This window comes from Stegostoma tigrinum, chromosome 10 (assembly GCF_030684315.1).
Source record: "Stegostoma tigrinum isolate sSteTig4 chromosome 10, sSteTig4.hap1, whole genome shotgun sequence".
Taxonomy (NCBI): Eukaryota; Metazoa; Chordata; class Chondrichthyes; order Orectolobiformes; family Stegostomatidae; genus Stegostoma; species Stegostoma tigrinum.
The window spans coordinates 87,837,543-87,858,644 of NC_081363.1; the positions used below are offsets into that span (position 1 = coordinate 87,837,543).

The window sequence follows — 21,102 nt, forward strand, 5'->3', positions numbered from 1 at the left end:
TCTGTAGTGACTTGTATACAATATATAATTTTCAGGTAGAAATCAGAACAAAAGATTATTGACTCCAATTTGTTTATTTTGTTCTTCCTGTAAATTTTTCAAATATGCTTGTGTATGACTTGCAATCCTCAGTGTAATCTCTGCGATTCCTTTTCCTCTTCCAAAATATGTTTTCTCTGTTAAATTGTTATTTTCAAAGCTTTGTTTTTAACTTGTAAGTTATCATGCAAACTTCTTTATCTTCTGGGTCTTTATCGAGGAGCCGTTAACGGGGCCTGTTGAACCTATGTCATGATTTTTATTTTACAGAGAAACCATTTTTAAAATTACAATTGATTAAATTTTTTTGGTCAGATCTGATTGTGAAAATTAAAATGATAAGATAAAGTTTCATGTAATTGGCTTTCAACAATCAGAAAATGGATATGAGCACTTAGGTAGTGAAGGTGATGAGAACTGACTAGGTCAGTCATCCTTATGTAAACGACACAAAGTACTGTGTAGACATAAGGGATGGATCAAACTCTATTGCTGGTTACCATTTTGATTAACACACTGGGCCGTTTTTTATTTAAAATAGAAAGAAGTCGCCACATAGGATATATTTCACACTTGCAAGCAAAATGTTCCCTTCAGATTCACGGTGTTCAGAAATCTGTATGTTTACAGAGGAAAATGCTCTGAGCAAATCATAGCACTCTGTTTGAAAAGAAATGCTTCAGAAAACTGCCAGCTGAGTATACAGTGCAAGGTTGCCATCTGGTGTCTAAGGGAAAATGAGTTTGATTCTATTAAAATAATTCAGTAGGTTCACCAAATCTTGACACTGTTGCAAAATAGCTGGATTAGCATACATTATGGTTTATGAACAAAATACTAATTTCTGTTGAACTTTTTTTAATTCACAGGATCTTATCGTTGATCAAACTATAGAGAAGGTATCCTTCTGTGCCCCTGATCGAAACTTTGACAAGGCCTTCTCATACATTTGCCGAGATGGTACAACAAGGCGTTGGATCTGCCACTGCTTCTTGGCCATAAGAGATTCAGTAAGAGAGCCTTTTTCACTAGCTTAATTTTGCTTGGGCCAAAATTCGACTTCAGTGGAAAACAGTCAAAAAACTGAAATCAAACTGCATATGATATTTATAACAAAAACAAAGTTGCTGGTAATGTTCAGCAGGTCTGGCAGCATCTGTGAAGGATAACTCAACCCGAAAGGTTAACTCTTGATTTCTCTCCGCAGATGTGGCCAGACCTGCTGAGCTTTTCTAACAATTTCTGTTTATGGCCCTTTTAAACTGTTTTTGTAAGGAACATTTTGGTTAAAATGGCAGCTGACGAGGAAGAGTATTACAAAATTATTCCACTGGCTTAACTCCAAAACTGCTATATCCAGTGCCCCATCAGTGTTAAACCGTGTGGTCACAGGGTACACAGACTTTGGTACTTCACAGGGAATGATATAAAATTGATTGGAGTTGCCTTTGGCCTTTTTGGAATTGCACTTTGTGGCATGTAACAGAATTGACATAAAGACAGAAATTGGCTTCAGTAGAGAGAGAAACAGAGTTAATGTTTGAAGTCTGATATAATGCCTCTCCTGTATTTAATTCCTCAGTTGTCCACCTTCCCCTCCAACTGTATGGTAGATGTATGCTTTCCCCTTACCTCACCGTAACCACTTAATATAACCAACATGACTACTGAAGTAACACCTTTAGCTATTGAAGAGCTACTCCATCAATGTGTATCTTTTTAACTGTCTGGTGTTTTTTAATTATCAGTTCTTTGTTTACAAAGATGCTGACTCATTCTTTTCCAGATAACTTGCAAATTTCAAGTATCTCATTCACTTTATGAATCTGGTCAGTGAGTGTTGGAAGATAATATAACCTAGACGGTTATATCATATTAGGGCAGCATGGTGGCTCAGTGGTTAGCACTGCAGCCTCAGAGTGCCAGGGACCCGGGTTCAATTCCAGCCATTGGCGACTGTCTGTGTGAAGTTTGCACATTCTCCCGTGTCTGTGTGGGTTTTGTCTGGGTGCTCCAGTTTCCTCCCACAGTCCAAAGATGCGCAGGCTCGGTGGATTGGCCGTGCTAAATTGCCCATAATGTTCAGGGGTGTGTGGATTATGGGGTATGGGTCTGGGTGGGATGCTCCAAGGGGCGGTGTGGACTTGTTGGGCCGAAGGGCCTGTTTCCACACTGCAGGGAATCTAATCTAATCTAATCTAGACAAGAACGGTTCTGTACCAATATCCGCAAATGCACTTTTTGTCCTCAGAAGTGTGAGCTTTAGGTTATGGTCTATCAGAGCTGCTGACCTCTATGAACACTGACATGGAATAGAATCTATAGCCTCTTGTATTGTAGCACACCTTCACTTATCCAACAATGTTCTGAATGAGGTACCAGACATCCTTCCAAGCTCTCTTCAGTACTTTTTCAAATTATAAATGAGTCTATTATTCCATAAGTGTTAAAACGGAAAATGAAGCATCTGGAACCTTGTATTGTGTAACTAAAAGTTGGTTTTCTATGTGTGCAATCCGAAGTACATAATCATTTGAGATGCAAGCACATTTATAATTCAGTAAGCTTTTGTACTGCCCAAGATGCTGGAAGTAGCACATCACAGCCTCTGACTCCAAGGCAAAAATTTTGGTACTTGGTATTAGGTGATTTCCAGTTACTTTTGTTTTGCATTTTGATTTCTCATATTACCAGTAGTAAGCAATTCCAATTCTGAAAGATAAAGTTCCATACATAGGCTTCCCAAGATCAGAAAATGAATTTTTTCAAAGCCTTGAAACACAAGCAGATGCCAAAGAAACTTCTTTCCAAGAGTACAGATAGTATAATGTGTGGTTGTCAACTAAATGCCAGATTACAGGGAAAAGGTAGGGGAACGGAGCTGGCTGGGATGCTGTTCAGAAGGGTAATTAGACTTGGTGGGCCACATGGCCTGGTTCCACATTGCAGGGATTCTATGATAGTTTATTTTAATCTTTGTCTCTTAGCATCAGATTTAGTTTTTGTTACTAGAACATAGAACATAGAACATAGAACAGTACAGCACAGAACAGGCCCTTCAGCCCACAATGTTGTGCCGACCATTGATCCTCATGGATGCACCCTCAAATTTCTGTGACCATATGCATGTCCAGCAGTCTCTTAAATGACCCCAATGACCTTGCTTCCACAACTGCTGCTGGCAACGCATTCCATGCTCTCACAACTCTCTGCGTAAAGAACCTGCCTCTGACATCCCCTCTATACTTTCCACCAACCAGCTTAAAACTATGACCCCTCGTGCTAGCCATTTCTGCCCTGGGAAATAGTCTCTGGCTATCGACTCTATCTATGCCTCTCATTATCTTGTATACCTCAATTAGGTCCCCTCTCCTCCTCCTTTTCTCCAATGAAAAGAGACCGAGCTCAGTCAACCTCTCTTCATAAGATAAGCCCTCCAGTCCAGGCAGCATCCTGGTAAACCTCCTCTGAACCCTCTCCAAAGCTATCCTATCCTATTGAATTAGTTGTGTCATGTACATTGAAATTCTCACCAGCTAATGCAAGTCTAGAAGAGTCCAGAGACAGTTGTCAAATTGTGTGAATTAATTTCAGTGAAATGACACATGTAGAAGTATTTTGGCCTTCTTCCCATCACATTAAAATAATAATATTGACCACTGTTATGGCTGCTTTTTCCATCAACCACATCTAAAAGTGCCTCTGTTTTGTTAGCAGAAAATAACCACACAGTGGTCTCCTGCTCCTTCTTATAGTATACTTTCCACTTTTTATCTTTCTCACCTGGTATGAGCTTACTGTTTGTGAAATGGTTCCAGATATCGAGAAGTCAGTATGGCTGATCTACGTAAAGTCACTAGGAAGTTGTGATAGTCCTCAGCTGTGTCCGAAATATTTCCTGCATTTCTCCTTGCAACCGCTTCTCTGTGTGTGTGTCTCTCTCTCTCTCTCTCTGTCTCTCCCCCCCCCCCCCCCACCACCCCGCTCTCCCTCTCCCTTCCCCTCCCTCTATGGCTCTTCTGTCTCAATTACCTCCAACGCATTCGGTGTTGTCAGTATAAATACTACCCTTTTCTAGCTGCTTTCAGTTCTAACACAGTGTCTCAGGAACAAAAGCTCAGCAGGTCTGGCAGCATCTGTGAAGGAAAGAACAGTTGACATTTCAGGCCCAGTGATCCTTCGGCAGAGCAGTGTCTCAGGACTTGAAATGTTAACCGTGTTTCTCTCCTCAGAAGCTACTACACCTACTGAGTTTCTCCTGTACTTTGTATTTATGTTTCAAATTTCCAGTGTACACAGTTTCTTTGTTTTATGATAGCCGTGTTGGTCTTATTTATCTGTTGTGAGGTAACAGTAGAAGCACTGCGCTTCACCTCATGATATGTAGTGCTAAATGTGCATTAGGTGGTTGGTGAATGGCGTTGTATAGAAAATGAATTTTCTGACGTTTGAACATGTTGACAATATTGTTTGTTTCCTCAGGGGGAGCGGTTAAGCCATGCTGTGGGTTGTGCTTTTGCAGCTTGCTTGGAGAGGAAGCAGAAGCGTGAGAAAGAGTGTGGTGTTACTGCCACATTTGATGCCAACCGAACCACATTCACCAGGGAAGGCTCATTCAGGATCATCACAGCCACCGAACAAGCAGAGCGAGAAGAAATCATGAAGCAAATGCAAGACTCCAAGAAAGGTACTGAACAAAAGTTAAGCTTAGGAGTTGTAGATTGGTTGGAGTCAGGTTGGAGGAGGTGGTATGGAAGGGACATGGAATGAACTTTTTAATAAAACCAACATTGGCTGTGGTACCAAGAAATGCATTCTGCAGCATAATATGTATCTGCATGTGTTGCAATTTGCAATGTATATCTGTAACTTTAGAGTCACATAATTGTGTACTGTCAAAGTGGGCTGTTCAGGTTCTTTGCAATAGCCATTCAGTCAGCCCCACTGGCCCTCTCACTCTGCTTTGATCTATAAATTTTTCCCCTTCAAGTATTTATCCAGTGCTGCTTCATGCAGAAGTCCAAAAAGCAGTTAGGAGCCCATTTGCATAGATTGTTACATTAAGTATGTGAAATAATCAAAAAAACACATGCATAAATGACCTCTTTATGTAGAAAATACATGGGAACAGAAATGATGCTCCAGCTATACTAAGACCTGGTTTTACCACACTGAGTTCTTGGGCCTGTTCGGTTCAGGACATCGTACTTCTGGAAGGATGCATTCGCCTTGTAGAATTGATGAGGCTGTTAAAGGTTAAAATGTGAGGAGAGATTATATCAAATAGGGTTTTGTTGCGGGTAACTGACTGGATAAACTGAAAGACAATAACCTTAGAGGTAGAGCAAGGCCTTTCTAGAATTAAGTTGGGAAATAGTCCCAAATATATATTATGAAAGAAGCTTGGAACATCTGCCAACCTCAGTTAATGCTAGGTCAAATAATTTTAAATCTGAGATCGATTAATCAGTGCAGTGTGATACTTGTTGGACTGCTGTCTTTTAGATTAGATCTTAGGCCAAGGTTCTGTTTACCGGCTGCTCTGGAAGTGAAGGATATCATGGCACTCTTGAGGAAGAATGGAGAAATTTAACCTGGTGTCCTGGCCTATGTTTATTCCCTGATCAACAATCATGAGGTGCATGGATCAGGTTAGTAGCTAAGGTCTTTTCCCCCAAAACCAGAAGGCTTAAGGTGAGAGGGGAAAGATTTAAAAGGGACCTGAGGGGCAGCTCTTTCACACAAGGGGTAGTACTTATATGAAACAAACTAGAAAAGACTTAGAGGGATATGGGCTAAACACAAGTGAGTGGCACTAGTTCAGTTTGGGAAACATCATCAGCATAGATGAGTTGGGCTGAAGGGCCTGTTTTCATGCTGTATACCTATGACTCTCATGTGTTTATAAAGCAAACAAAAACAGGTTGTCACATTGCTGTTGTGGGAGCTTGCCATATGTATGTTGGATGTCTAATTTCCCACACTGTAACCGTGGCTAGAGACTGTAAAGTGTTCTGTTGTATTCTGTGGTCCTGAATGGTGCTTCATAAGTTGCTTTCTCTTCTTTCTCCAAATCTGGATCCTCTGGCTACAGCTTCAACCAATGGAACCATAGCAAATAACAAACTATCAAATTAGTAAAAGCAAAATATTACATGCTGGAGATCTGAAATAAAAACAGAAAATGTTGGAGAAACGCAGCAGGTTCGTTTTATTTGTTGTCGAACGTCATCTACAAAATACCTTGCAAGAACTGTGACAAACACTACATTGGACAAACTGGCAGAAAGCTAGCCACCAGGATACATGAACATCAACTAGCCACAAAATGACATGACCCACTATCACTCGTATCCTTACATACAGATGAGGACGGACACCACTTTGATTGGGACAACACATCCATCCTAGGACAAGCCAAACAGAGACACGCACGAGAATTCCAAGAAGCATGGCATTCCAACCGGAACTCCATCAACAAACACATTGATTTGGAGCCAATCTACCATCCCCTGAGAAAACGAACAGGAAATGACATCACCAACACAGGAAATGACATCACCAACCCAAGGAAACCTAACCAGATAAATAGAAAGCGGGACACAACACCAGTGCTTCGTCGGAGGCTCACTGATGATGTTACCTAGTATGGTGACGAAACGTCTGAAAACCAACCTTCCAGCTCAGCGAGCAAACTCACATCCAGAGTTTTGTCTACCCCACATATTTCAAACTTGTATTCTGCAATAGTTTTGTCCTGTGTGTGTGTGATTTGTATGGTATTAAAAACAAAAGTCAGCATTTCAGTCAATAAGCAATCATTGCTGTTTTCCAAATAATGCTGCGTCGTAAACTGAAAAAATAGTTTTAATTTGATTGTGTACTGTGAAAATTATATGAAAGAAGTATGTATCATTTCAAATGATTACAAGATGATAAGCCATCTGCAATCTTCTTCATATGAGCAGAAAACGTCGAGATGCAGGTGCTCTGGCAATATGACTTCTTCAAAACAGAGGATTCAAAATGTTATAACTCTGTTTCTCTTGCCACAGATATGGCCAGACCTACTAAGTTTCTCCAGCGTGTTCTTTTTTTTATTATTTCAAATTTCCAGTATCTGCAGTACTCTGCTTTCACTTAATATGAGCTTGGCCTCTACACCGATCATCTAATACTAACTTTCCATCATATTTGGTTCTATTCATTAAATGTAATAAGTCAAAAATGCTGAATTTTGTTGCACTTGAAAGGGAAATCACACAAAGTAGCCCAGATATGCTTACGGATTATTTAGTTGGCTTTGTTTTGAAATTTTATCTCCTTTTTCTTGCTTTTATTCGGAATACCATATCTGAGAAGGAAGGATGCTTTCATTCCTTAGCCCTATAATCATTATTTGGCTTCACTTCACTCAATGCAATTCAGAAACAGAATACAACATGATTCAAATCTCCATCCACAAGCCTTCCGTGCCACACCTGTACTGCACATTTTTATAAATGGTGCATATTTCCTCAGTTCTAGTTGTTAATGTTTAAATTTAATGATATTCTGCAAATAGGTTTGTAATAGGCATCTATTGTCATTGATTATCAAAGATTCTCTACAGCATATTAAATGAATATCTATTTCTTTGTCAGATCCATTAACAGTTTGCCTCAAACTGTTCTCAACTGATGTGACTAATTTAAGCTTTGTGTATCAAGTTGCGTAAGTGCTTGAAAACAGAATTGGGGTGAATCTGGATGAAAATGCATAGACTCTGTTCTCTTTCGCAATCATCTGACATTGTTTTTCATCTGATTTACACCCACTGTAACTACATTAAAATAATTAGTTTGTCCACATTTGGAATATTGTGTACAGTCCTGGTCACTAAACTATAAGCAAGGTCTGGAGGCTATAGAGAGGATGCAGAAAAGATTTACCAGGATTTTGCCAGATTTGGGAGTTGAGAGGAGCCATTGAACAAACTTGGTTTGTTTTTACTTGAATGTTGAGGGGCAACCTGATAGATGTTTACAAAATTGAGAAACCTGGATAGAACAGATGGATGCAGTCTTTTTCCCAAGGTAGAAATGCCAATTATTTGGAAACATAGGTTTAAGGTGAAAGGTGGTAAGTTTAAAGGAGATGAGGGGCAAGTTTTGTTTACACAGAGGGTGGTAAGTGCTGGAATGCACTACCAGAAGAGGTGATAGAGGTGGATGCAGTAACAATGTTCAAGAGGTATCTTGACATATATAAGAGTAGGCAGGGAATAGAGGGATATGAACAGTGTAGAGGCAGGAAGATTTTAGTTTAGAAAAGCGTAGTGTATCAGCGCAGTCTTGGTGGGCTGTAATGGTCTTTGTTCTTTGATTCATTTGCTGGAACAGTGTTATCTGGATAAACACACCAACAAATGCTCTTCAAGTTTTAACAGTCAGATTAACAACGTTGGTAAAGTGTTGATCTTTTGAACTATGTTTATGTCCAACACTGTCATTTTATTACCATTGAGGAGCATGTGTCTTTTTAGTGCTGCAATTGTGCTTGTAGTAGCTAATGCATTAAAAGGTAAGGTTACAATTTTTCTGGATTTTCACATTTTCTTTGAAGTAAATTCCACAGAGGTATAATCCTGCCTCTTCCTCAGATGTCTGAACTTTGCCAATGAGTTTCAGGAACTAACTCAGACATGTTAAGCACTGCAGTCTTTACTGTATCATAATCTACAGACTGCACATCTGAAACGATTGAATAAGCCTCCAATGAGTTCCTACAAAACACAAATAAATTTGTCCAAATTTCTTTTGGGCTTCGTAACTGTTGACAGTTTTTCCAAATAAGAATTTTTTTTAAACTCTGTCCTTGCTGAATATAGGTACTGGGTGGATATCCTCTCACAAATCAAATGAGGAGATAAATCTGTTCTCTCATCAAGCCTATCTTCTCGTCTGTAATTCAGGCTTTTCTGGATTCATACTTCCTGATTCTGTGTGTCTTTACAGATTTCAAGGCTTTTATTTTCTCTTGCTCTCTGTAATTCTGCTTCTTTTCTTGCTCTTTGGAATTCTGATTCACGTTTTCTTGTTTCCCTTTGTTTTTCCTCCCTTATTGAGTTCAAGAAGCTTCAGTATGACCAATTTTTTTTCTTCACTCGCTCATGGGATAAGGGCATTGCTAATTAGGCAGCATTTATTGCCCATCCCTAATTGCCCAGAGGACAGTTGAGAGTCAACCACATTGCTGTGGGTCTGGAGTCACATGTCGGCCTGACCAGTTAAGGATGGCAGTTCCCTTTACTAAAGGACATTAGTGAATCAGATGGGTTTTTCTGATGATCGACAGTGGATTCATGGTCATCAATAGATACTTAATTCCAGATATTTATTGAATTCAAATTCCACCATCTGCCATCGCAGGATTCGAACCCTGGTCCCCAGAACATTATCTGGGTCTCTGAATTAACAGTCCAGCGATAATACCACCAGGCTATTGCCTCCTAACTAACCCAGTCTGTTTTCTGGATTAACTTTCTCTTCCTCCAGGTTGAAGTGTTGAAACAATGCTTCAACGATTTCTGACTTATAAGTAATGCTTTCGTATCTATTTCTAACTTTTCTGTCACTGCATTAAACATAACTTGTAACAGTTGCAAGGCAGCCGAAGACAAGTCTAAGCAACACATATTGCCATTATTATATAACAAATAAAGAATAAATATCATTGTGATATCTTCTTTCCTATGAACTTTGTCCAAAATTAGTGTACTTGTCTCAACCTATACATTCAAAATTCTACAAGAGCTCCCAATTTGTCACAACGCTAATGATGATCCCAGTTGAAAGTTGAAGGCAATGCAAGACAAAATTTCACGTTTTAAGTCTTAACTGTATCAGACCAAAAATAGTATTGACTAAATACTGGATAACATAGTGTGAAGCTGGATGAACACAGCAGGCCAAGCAGCATCTCAGGAGCACAAAAGCTGATGTTTTGGGCCCAGACCCTTCATCAGAGAGGCTCCTGAGATGCTGCTTGGCCTTCAGTGTTCATCCAGCTTCACACTTTATTATCTTGGATTCTCCAGCATCTGCAGTTCCCATTATCTCTGGCTAAATACTGTTTTTGTTATCTAACTTGCATTTAAACTGCTGAACTGCACCTTCTTTAAATTACCATTAAATAGAATCATAGAATTCTAGTATCCCTAAAATGTGGAAACAGGCTGTTCAGCCCCACCAATCCTCTGAAAAGCATCCTATCCGGAGCCACTCTTTATCTTATCCCTGTAAAGCCTGTATTTATCATAGTTAAACGTGCACATCTTTCGATTGTGGAAGGAAACTGGATCATCCAGAGGAAACCCATGTTGACAAAGTGAGAATGTGCAAGCTCCACACAGTCACCGTAAGGTGGAATTGATCCAGGTCCCCAACACTGAGGCAACAATGCCTAACCATTAAGCCACTGTGCGCCCCTTCAATCAAATAACATAGAACAGTACAGCACAGTACAGGCCCTTTGGCCCACAGTGTTGTGCTGAAGTTTTACCCTAAACCTCAGGTCTATCTAACCTCCACCCTTACGCTATCATCCATATGCCTATCTAATAGCCGCTTAAATGCCCCTAATGAGGCCGACTCCACTACATTACATTCCACGCTCCTACCACACTCCGAGTAAACAACCTACCTCTGATATCTCCCCTATATCTACCTCCACTCTCTTTAAAACTATGCCCCCTCGTAATAGCCACCTCCACCCGAGGAAAAAGCCTCTGGCTGTCCACTCTATCTATACCTCTGATCTATCAAGTCACCTCTCATCTTTCGTCAAACTAAAGAGAAAAACGCTGGCTCTCTCAACCTCTCCTCGTAAGACTTTCCCTCCATTCCAGGCAAAATCCTGGTAAATCTCCTCTGTACTTTTCCAGTGCCTCCACATCTTTCCTGTAATGATGCGACCAGAACTGGACACAATAGTTCTCGCCAATGTCTCATTCAATATTTATCCCTCAATCACCACGAAAACAGATTGACTAGTCATTTTCACCATGGTGTCTACTGAAGGTCACTGTGTGCAAACTGACAGTTATTACTCTGCAAGAATCCTTCACTGATTGTAAAGCACTTTGAAACTCAATGTGGGTGGGGAAGGTGGTCTAAGAAATGCATTTTTAAAAAATGTTTTCTTGTGGCTTCTTTCGCTAGCTGGTAGTTGTTTGACATCTAGTAGAAATTAGTCTTTTTTTACAGTAAGAATTTTCCATTTAGTGATGGCTAGATAAAGCTTCTAGTCTTGTTTCAGATCCTCACCAATCTGGTTTTCTTAAGTTGATTATGAACTCCCACCTGTGTTCTTACATGGTAAACTATAAAGACTTCCAGCTCTCTCCCAGATTCTGGATGGCTGCCTATATCTAAGTGTTTCAGGATTTCTTAGAAACCCTTTATATATCACAAATTATTTTAATGGCAGCATGATTCACAAGGGCCTTGTATCCAGGTAGAAGCGCTGATTAGCTTGACACCTTTTTTGTTTAATCTTAGAAGTAAATCACCATTTTAAAACATAACTTGCTGAAGAACTTCTTTGGTATTTTGGAGAGTAACAGTTTGAATCATTGTTAAAAAACACGTGCTGCCACAATGCTTCCAAGTTTAATGTCTTTTTAGCTAAACAATCAGGGCAAGCAGTCAATCTTGTAACAGCCTCAGTGTCCAAGCCTGTTGTCAGACAGACTTCAGAGCAAGTCATATTGAATCTTCATTGATCCTACATTAATGGCAGTTTTAAAATATTGACAATTTTATAAATCTCATAATACTCCTGTAACTGTTTCACATTTCCCGATTTACTCCACGTACAACTAAATGCATTTATGTGGTTGTAAGTTAAAGAAGCAGCTGCTACACAGATCTTTTACTTTGTGACCCAAGATACATGTTGAGCACATGGTCATCCCTTGAAAATAAAGTTACTACCTAAGTCAGCACTTTGTGAGGTGAAGGAGAAGTCGAGTTCTTTCATTAAGAAATACTGCTGATCTGTCAGCTCAAGTCATCCAGTGGTGCTGTAAATTGTCCTTTATTTAGTCCTACAGCCTCTTGATCTACTTTCTACATGGACACAATTTGCTGGTGAAATTGGCAAATGAGGAAAAATAGTAAATTATTTCCTACCTAGCTTATCCTTGACTATAGTTCATACGGTACTTGTGAAGCATCTTCCTTATCTCTCAGTTTTCTTTGTGGTGCATTTGGAACTACCTACTGTATGTTTTAAATTATTCGCAGTAGTTTGTTCTTTGTTACTTCCCATTGAATGAGCTTGAGGCGTGCTTGGTATTCCATGTGTGGCAGTGGTGAGGAAAGCAGAATAACCAAAAGATTTCCTTGTATTATCAAACACTGTATGTGCAGCAGTGACTTTCATTCCTAGATACTGGCTAGGCTCAAAAACATGAGACATAAAATAAATTTATCCAGTCCCCTTTTACGATAAGTCAATCCTGCTTGCGTCATTGTTTCTGATAGGGTATTTCTTGTTTTATATGGAAGCAGAGGTTGGGGGTGGGCATGGAGACAGTGAAGCAATGACCCCTGAAAGAAATAGCTGGGGTCAAAACCATTGCAGTTGGTGAATGAGAGGTATTGTCTTCTCTTCCCATTTCTACAATTCACCTGACACCTTGGTGTTACTTTTTCTGAAATCAAATTCTATTCTCAACAGTTGTGCTTCCCATTTTCATATTGTCCATAATATAATGAAGTAAGATGAGAACTTAAAGCAACAAACAGGGAATTTGATTACTCCCAGTAAATGCCTTTGTGTATGGTTTCTTGAAGTTATCTGTCATGACAATGCAGTGGTTTTATCTATATGGGTCAGCTTAGACCAGGATGGATTGTTTGGATGGCAAAGTCTTAGATCAAGGGTAAAACTTTTGAGTTTAACTTTTTGTGAAGAAGGGTCTAGGCCCAAAATGTCAGTCTTCCTGCTCCTCTGATGCTGCTTGGCCTGCTTGTGTTCATCCAGCTCTACACCTTGTTTTCTCTAAAACTGTTGAGTTTTTGATTTAATATACAAACAAAGGTATTTTTAAAAAACTGAGAATGTTTTCTTTTGTAGTGAATGATATTATAATTCAAGAATAGTGTGGAATAACCCTAGATTTGGGCTTTGTGTTAAATTCAGAATGTTGCCCTATTTCATCCCCAGGGACAAGTGGTGGTAAACTCTATTTTTGGCCCAGGTGGATTTATTAAGTTCACAATTGATGGACTGAGCTGTGAATTTTGTTTCTTAAAGTAGGTGCAGAATGATGCAGAAAGCCTTGCCTGACTTTACAAAGTAACTATTGTATTAACGTAGAATAGAATCAATAGAATCCCTCCAGTGTGGAAACAGGCTCTTTGGCCCAACAAATCCACAACGATCCTCAGAACATACCACCCAGACCCATGTAACCCACCAAATTTACATATCCCTGAACACCAAGAGCAATTTAGCAGGCCAAACCACCTACCCTGCACGTCTTTGGACTGTGGGGGGAAACCACAGCACCTGGAGGAAACCCACGCAGACACGGGTAGAATGTGCAAACTCCACAAAGATAGTCGCCAGAGGGTGGAATCAAACCCAGGTCCCTGGCACTGTGAGGTAGCAATGCTAGCGACCGTGCCAGTGTGCTGCCCATGAACAAGTTTTAAATGGTTTTGTTTAGTAGAGTGCTTATTCAAAGATTAATGCTCTTTTTTATTGCCAAATTGGCATTTTTGGCCAAAACATCCTCAGGCTTTAACATGTGCTTTTGCTGAGTCAGGATTTTTGATGCCTGCCTGAGGGTGGTAATGATTTTAAGAGCAAACTTTACTAAAAAGTTGTAGCCGTGTTAAGTATGTGATGTTCTCCTTCCAGCTGAAGCAGAACAAGCTGTTGCTGTCTCCACATCTGTTACATTTCCTGTAGCTCCAGCGGCTTCACCACCTGCCCCACCCCCGACTACAGAAAACAAGGAATGTAGCAACATACATGCCATCCCGAGAAGACATGCACCAGTGGAGCAACTTGCCAGGCAAGGCTCTTTCCGCGGATTCCCAGTTCTAAGCCAGACAACATCTCCGTTCAAGAGGCAGATGTCTCTTCGAATCAATGAATTGCCCTCAACCATGCAGCGGAAGACAGATTTCCAAATTAAAAACACAGGTATGAAGCCCTGAAAGTTTTTTTTAACTCGAGTTTTATTGAATTAATATTGGAGAGAACAGTTATTCATGCAATGATTTTTCACTGAAAGATTTAAATCGTATTGTTAACAATTGTGAAAACTTTTATTTTCTGGCTATGCTTTTTTTAAATTCTTTCTTGGAGCGTAGGTGTCACTGACTGGCCAGTATTTAGTTACTCCTTGAGTGGGTGGTGATGAATTGCCTTCTTGAACCACTGCAGTCCATGTACTGTAGGTAGACCCACAATACATTAGGATGAGAATTCCAAGATTTTGACCTAGTGACACGGAAGGAACAGCAATTTATTTTGAAGCAAGGATGATGAGTTGCTTGGAGGAGTTGCAGGAGGTGGTGTTCCCATGTGTCTACTGCCCTTATCCTTCTGGATGGAGGTGATCATGGACTTCGAAAGTGCTCTCTAAGGATCTGGGGGTCATTTTCTGCAGTGCATCATGTACACACTGCTGCCGCCAAGCGTCTGTGCTGGAGGGAGTGAATGCTTGTGGAAGTGGTGCTGATGAAGAGAGCTGCTTTGTCCTGGAACGTGTCAAGCTTATTGAGTGCTGCACCAATCCAAGCAAGTGGGGAGTACTCCATCACAAGACTTGTGCTTTGTACTTGGTAGGCAGGCATTGGGAAGACAGGGGCTGAGTTTTTAGCCACACTATTTCTAGCCTCTGACTTGCACTGAGCAGATTATTACTGAGTAGATGTTGCTTAATTGCACTGTATGATTGAGAGTAGACTAATGGGTGGTAATTGGCCAGATTGGATTTGTGTATTGCTTTTTGTCTATAGTGTCTAGCAATTTTCCACTTTTTTGGGATAAATGCCAGTGTTGTAGCTGTACCGAAGGAACTTGGCTAGGGTAGCAGAAAGTTCTGGAACACAAGTCTTTGGCACTATTGCTGGAATGTTGTCAGGGTCCATAGCCTTTGCAGTTTCCACTCTAAGCATTTCTTGCTATCACGTGGATTGAAACAAATTGGCTGAAGTCTGTAATGCTGGGGACCACTGGAGGAGACCAAGATGGATTATCTGCTCAGCACATCAGGCTAAAATTGTTCCGAATGTTTTAGCATTGCCCTTCACTGATGTGTTGGGCTCTTGCATCATTGAGGACAGAGATATTTCTGAAGCCTCCTTCTCCAGTGAACTGTTTAATTGTGCACTCCCATTCATGACTAGATGTGGCAGGACTGCAGAGCTTAGATCTGATCCATTGATTGTGGGATTGTTCAGCTCTGTTTATCACTCGCTGCTGATACTGTTTGGCATGTAAGTATTCCTGTTTAGTAGCTTCACCAGGTTGACACCTCATTTTTAGTCTTACATGGTGCTGCTCCTGGCACACTCTCCTGCACTGTACCTTGAACCAGGGTTGATCCCCTGGCTTGATGGTAATAGTTAAGTGGGGCATATACTGGGCCATGAGGTTGCAGATTGTGCTGACAATTCTACTGTTGTTAGCGCATGGTGACCCATAGATACCCAACCAGCAGACTGGTAAAGATGAGGTCAAGTATGGGTTTCCCCCTTCTTGTTTCCCTCACCACCAGCCACAGACCCAGTCTAACAGCTGCGTCCTTTAGGACCCGGCCAGCTCAATCAGTAGTACTGCTGCCGAGCCACTCTTAGTATGAATGTTGAAATTCCCCCACCCAGTGTACATTTTGCACCCTAGCCACCTTCAGTGCTTCCTCCATGTGTTGTTCAACATGTCAGGAGTACTGTTTCATCAGTCGAGGGAGGACACTACATGACAACAGGAGGTTTCCTTGCCCATGTTTAACCTGAAGCAAAGAGTCTTCATCGGGTCTGGAGTCAAAGGACTCTCAGAGAAATCCCTCCTGCCTGTATACCACTGTGCCATCATCTCTGCTGAGTCTATCCTACTGATGGGATACATCCATAAATGGTGATAGCGATGTCTGGGACATGGGAAGATATAATTCTGTGAGTGTGCCTGTGTCAGGCTATTCCTTCGCTAGTCTGCGAGACAGCTTTCCCAATTTTGGCACCAGCCCCTCACCACGTTAATGAGAAGAACTTTGCAAGATTGATAGGGTTGCATCTGCTGTTACCTTTTCCAGTGCCTTCGTCGAAGCCAGGCAGTCCATCTAGTTTCATTTCTTTATTGAGATTTTGGAGTGATTGGTAGAACTGTGTGGCTTGCTAGGTCACTGCAGATAGCAGTTGAGAGTCCACCACAATGCTGTGTGGTCTGGAGTCACATGTAGGCCTGCAGGCCTATGGGTTATTAGTAAACCGGATAGGTTTTTTCTGACAATTGACAGTGATTTCATTATTCTAATGAATTCAAGCTCCATCATTGCCCTGGGTTTGGAACCCAGGTCCCCAGAACATTAGTTGAGTTTCTGGATTCGTCGTTGAGCAATGATACCACTAGGCCATCACCTTTTCCTTTAAAGGCTTATGAAAACTAAAAATTAATCTAGACTATCTTGTAGAAATTTTTTAAAAATGAAAATCTAATCAATAATGCAGGCGTGAGATGTTCAAAACAAATGGAAAAATCTTGTCTCTTTTTATTCCCTTCCAAGTAAATGGAATCTTGTTAGGTCTTGAAGTGAACTTTGTAACTAATCTTTCGTACAGCAGCTGCATTGTCCTCCTGATTTTTTTTTTGTTTATTTCTCATTTGATACCAAGCTCTCACTCTTCCTTTCAAAGTTAAAGTTTAGGAAAGGGGATATGGTCATATTTTATGTTAAACTGTTTATTGATGTGTTGTTCTTTTAATTATCCTAGCTAACATTATGATTAGACAAGTCAGAAATCAGACAGGAACCTGGATTGGCACTTCATAATTTTATTTGTTTTGCTTTTAATAAAGCGGTTTCTCAAAGAAACGTAAGCACACGATGCTGCAGATTTTACTTTAACAACAAAAGGGGTTAATTACAAAACAAATTATGCTTGAATAGAATAATCTAAACTGTCTGTTTACAATGCAAATACAGATGTCTTAAAATATAATCCCCTTAATCCCAAAATACTCCTTTATAAACTGAAAAGACAAAATAACTTCTTTATAGTAACCAAACACAAACACACTTCCTGGTACAGTTTTCAAATTTGTGTAATACTTGCACTGGAATCCCTGTATCTAACAGTTCAGTATGTTCAAGTCTCTTGCAACTTCAACTTTTAATCTGGAACTGCAGATGCTGCATCTTGGAGCGACTATATATTTGAACTTCAGTTCACTCCGTTTCATTAAGCACTCCAGGTTTTCATCTCAATGGTTGTGGTCTGAGAATGACAAACTCTTCATTCCAAGATAATCTAATTCACTGAATGTATCATTCCCTCCTCAGGAGCACTGCTGTTGGGAAACCAGCAACGTTAGCAAAGACCTGTCCCATGCTGGTTATACTGTCTTTCACCCTCTTCCATCAGGCAGATGATGTAAAAGTTTGAACACTCATACGAACAAATTCAGTAATGAATTCTTCCTGGCTGTTATCAGACTTTTGAATGGACCTCTCGGCTGTTAATTCTGATCCCTCTCTCTCTCTCTGAACCTTCACTGTGGCTGTAACACTACACTGTTCTGTTACCTTGATACAATCTGCCTGTATAGCATACAAAACAACACTTTTCACTGTATTTTGGTACATGTAACTATAACAAATAAAACCCAAACTGTGTAGCTATCCTATTCTACAAAGCTACGAAAAACTCCCCAAAGTTGAAAGTGAAATGAAAAGTGTCTCAGTTTTAAGTGGTTCCCTTAAGCTTAAGATAATAAAATGTGAGGCTGGATGAACACAGCAGGCCAAGCAGCATCTCAGGAGCACAAAAGCTGACGTTTCGGGCCTAGACCCTTCATCAGAGAGGGGGATGGGGGGAGGGAACTGGAATAAATAGGGAGAGAGGGGGAGGCGGACCGAAGATGGAGAGTAAAGAAGATAGGTGGAGAGGGTGTAGGTGGGGAGGTAGGGAGGGGATAGGTCAGTCCAGGGAAGACGGACAGGTCAAGGAGGTGGGATGAGGTTAGTAGGTAGCTGGGGGTGCGGCTTGGGGTGGGAGGAAGGGATGGGTGAGAGGAAGAACCGGTTAGGGAGGCAGAGACAGGTTGGACTGGTTTTGGGATGCAGTGGGTGGGGGGGAAGAGCTGGGCTGGTTGTGTGGTGCAGTGGGGGGAGGGGATGAACTGGGCTGGTTTAGGGATGCAGTGGGGGAAGGGGAGATTTTGAAACTGGTGAAGTCCACATTGATACCATATGGCTGCAGGGTTCCCAGGCGGAATATGAGTTGCTGTTCCTGCAACCTTCGGGTGGCATCATTGTGGCAGTGCAGGAGGCCCATGATGGACATGTCATCAAGAGAATGGGAGGGGGAGTGGAAATGGTTTGCGACTGGGAGGTGCAGTTGTTTGTTGCGAACTGAGCGGAGGTGTTCTGCAAAGCGGTCCCCAAGCCTCCGCTTGGTTTCCCCAATGTAGAGGAAGCCGCACCGGGTACAGTGGATGCAGTATACCACATTGGCAGATGTGCAGGTGAACCTCTGCTTAATGTGGAATGTCATCTTGGGGCCTGGGATGGGGGTGAGGGAGGAGGTGTGGGGACAAGTGTAGCATTTCCTGCGGTTGCAGGGGAAGGTGCCGGGTGTGGTGGGGTTGGAGGGCAGTGTGGAGCGAACAAGGGAGTCACGGAGAGAGTGGTCTCTCCGGAAAGCAGACAGGGGAGGGGATGGAAAAATGTCTTGGGTGGTGGGGTCGGATTGTAAATGGCGGAAGTGTCGGAGGATAATGCGTTGTATCCGGAGGTTGGTAGGGTGGTGTGTGAGAACGAGGGGGATCCTCTTGGGGCGGTTGTGGCGGGGGCGGGGTGTGAGGGATGTGTCGCGGGAGATGCGGGAGACGCGGTCAAGGGCGTTCTCGATCACCGTGGGGGGAAAGTTGCGGTCCTTAAAGAACTTGGACATCTGGGATGTGCGGGAGTGGAATGTCTTATCGTGGGAGCAGATGCGGCGGAGGCGGAGGAATTGGGAATAGGGGATGGAATTTTAGCAGGAGGGTGGGTGGGAGGAGGTGTATTCTAGGTAGCTGTGGGAGTCGGTGGGCTTGAAATGCACATCAGTTACAAGCTGGTTGCCTGAGATGGAGACTGAGAGGTCCAGGAAGGTGAGGGATGTGCTGGAGATGGCCCAGGTGAACTGAAGGTTGGGGTGGAAGGTGTTGGTGAAGTGGATGAACTGTTCGAGCTCCTCTGGGGAGCAAGAGGCGGCGCCGATACAGTTTAAACTGGGTTGCAAACCTTCTAAAATAAAGTCCATAAGATTGGATTAGATTCCCCATGGTGTGGAAACAGGCCCTTCGGCCCAACAAGTCCACACCGCCCCTTGGAGCATCCCACACACCCCTGAACACTACGGGCAATTTGGTATGGCCGATCCACCGAGCCTACAGCAAACTAGAGCACCCGGAGGAAATCCACGCAGACATGGGGAGAATGAGCAAACTCCACACAGACAGTTACCCGACACTGGATTCGAACCCGGTTCCCTGGTGCTATGAGGCTGCAGTGCTAACCACTGAGCCACCATGCCACCCGGTCTACAAACCCATTCACAACAAGGTTCCAAAATCTGTTTTCGAAAAGAAATCATCAGGGTTGCAGCAGTGTTTAACTTCAGACAAGCTAACTGTTAATTTCAGAAAAACTCACTTATTACTAACTTAAAAACCCGACCCATGCTCACCCCAGCTATCATTTAAAGATTGTAAGTAGACTGTGAAATAATCTGTGTGATTTTTATGTTCAATGTCCTTAAGTCTCCATGATTTCCAGGTGCTGATTCATGCTTGCACGTGATACTGTGGACACTTGTAGCTTTTCAGCATCATATACTATGTTTGACAGCAAATGGTGCAAGACATACTCTTGCCTATATATTTGCCCTGTGATTTGCTATTTTGGACTGCACTGAATGTGAAGGAATATTTCACTGAGGAAATACATCAATCAGTGTAAAAGCTATTGTGATTGTTCTTGCTCCCTCTTAATTCAGTGCCTGAAATGGAATGTGAGACTGCAGGTGAAGTGGACAGTATAAGCTCCTTGTGCTCTCAGATAACGCATGCATTCAGTGGTCAAGTGGAGGACCCATTCTCTTCTGCCCCAATGACAAAACCTACACTTGGTTCAGCTCCTCCAGTAACTGCTTCCCAAGGTTAGTAGTTGCTTTTTGAAAAATGAATGAATTTTGGCAAAGAATGTTTTGCTTTCAATGTTGCAGTTTGACCATTTAACATGTCTTCTTATTGTAGTCAATGGAGCAATTCCAGCCTTTCCACTGCCTGTTCCAGCACCTGCCATGTCTCCCATAGTAATGCCAGTGCATGACACAAACCCTTGGGCCCGGCTCCCTACAGCATCTAGCACAGGAACTACAATTGCTGCAAGTAAGGCTATACATCTGATTTAAGATAGAGCTGGAGTTCAAGGCTAGAGGCATGTTTATAATTAAGTCCTTAAGTTACGTAGCCTAAACTACTTTGCTCAGGACAAATGCAGAAACTTCACTTAGCAATGAAATCGATAATTTGTTGGTGATGGTATATAATTAATGTTAAACCTCAAACAACTAAGGTTCCTTATTTCAAATCCAAAATATTATTTTTATGCAATTCAGACATACATATCTAATACTATAGATAACTCTCCAATTTTGTTTCATGTGGTCCAGGCTAAATATCGAGGATACTTCATTCTCACCCATTCCCACTTCGTACAAACCCTGCATTCCAATTTCATTCTTTCCCTTAACTTGTCTAAAGTTTACATCCTTTTTAACACTGGGATGAACTTTT

General features: G+C 41.6%; 1 protein-coding gene across 11 annotated transcripts in view; it reads left to right on the forward strand.

Annotated features, from left to right (window-relative positions):
* numb (NUMB endocytic adaptor protein) overlaps positions 1–21,102 on the forward strand; it is a 231,763-nt gene that overhangs the window by 204,598 nt on the left and 6,063 nt on the right. For 6 of the 11 annotated variants that reach the window (XM_048537832.2, XM_048537831.2, XM_048537836.2 and 3 more), the window contains 5 exons: positions 909–1,049; positions 4,522–4,726; positions 13,951–14,238; positions 20,301–20,462; positions 20,560–20,694. In XM_048537832.2, coding sequence (XP_048393789.2) covers positions 909–1,049; positions 4,522–4,726; positions 13,951–14,238; positions 20,301–20,462; positions 20,560–20,694 — 931 coding nt within the window. The remainder of the gene's footprint in view (positions 1–908; positions 1,050–4,521; positions 4,727–13,950; positions 14,239–20,300; positions 20,463–20,559; positions 20,695–21,102) is intronic. The other 5 variants (XM_048537837.2, XM_048537838.2, XM_048537841.2 and 2 more) reach the window with 3 other exon arrangements.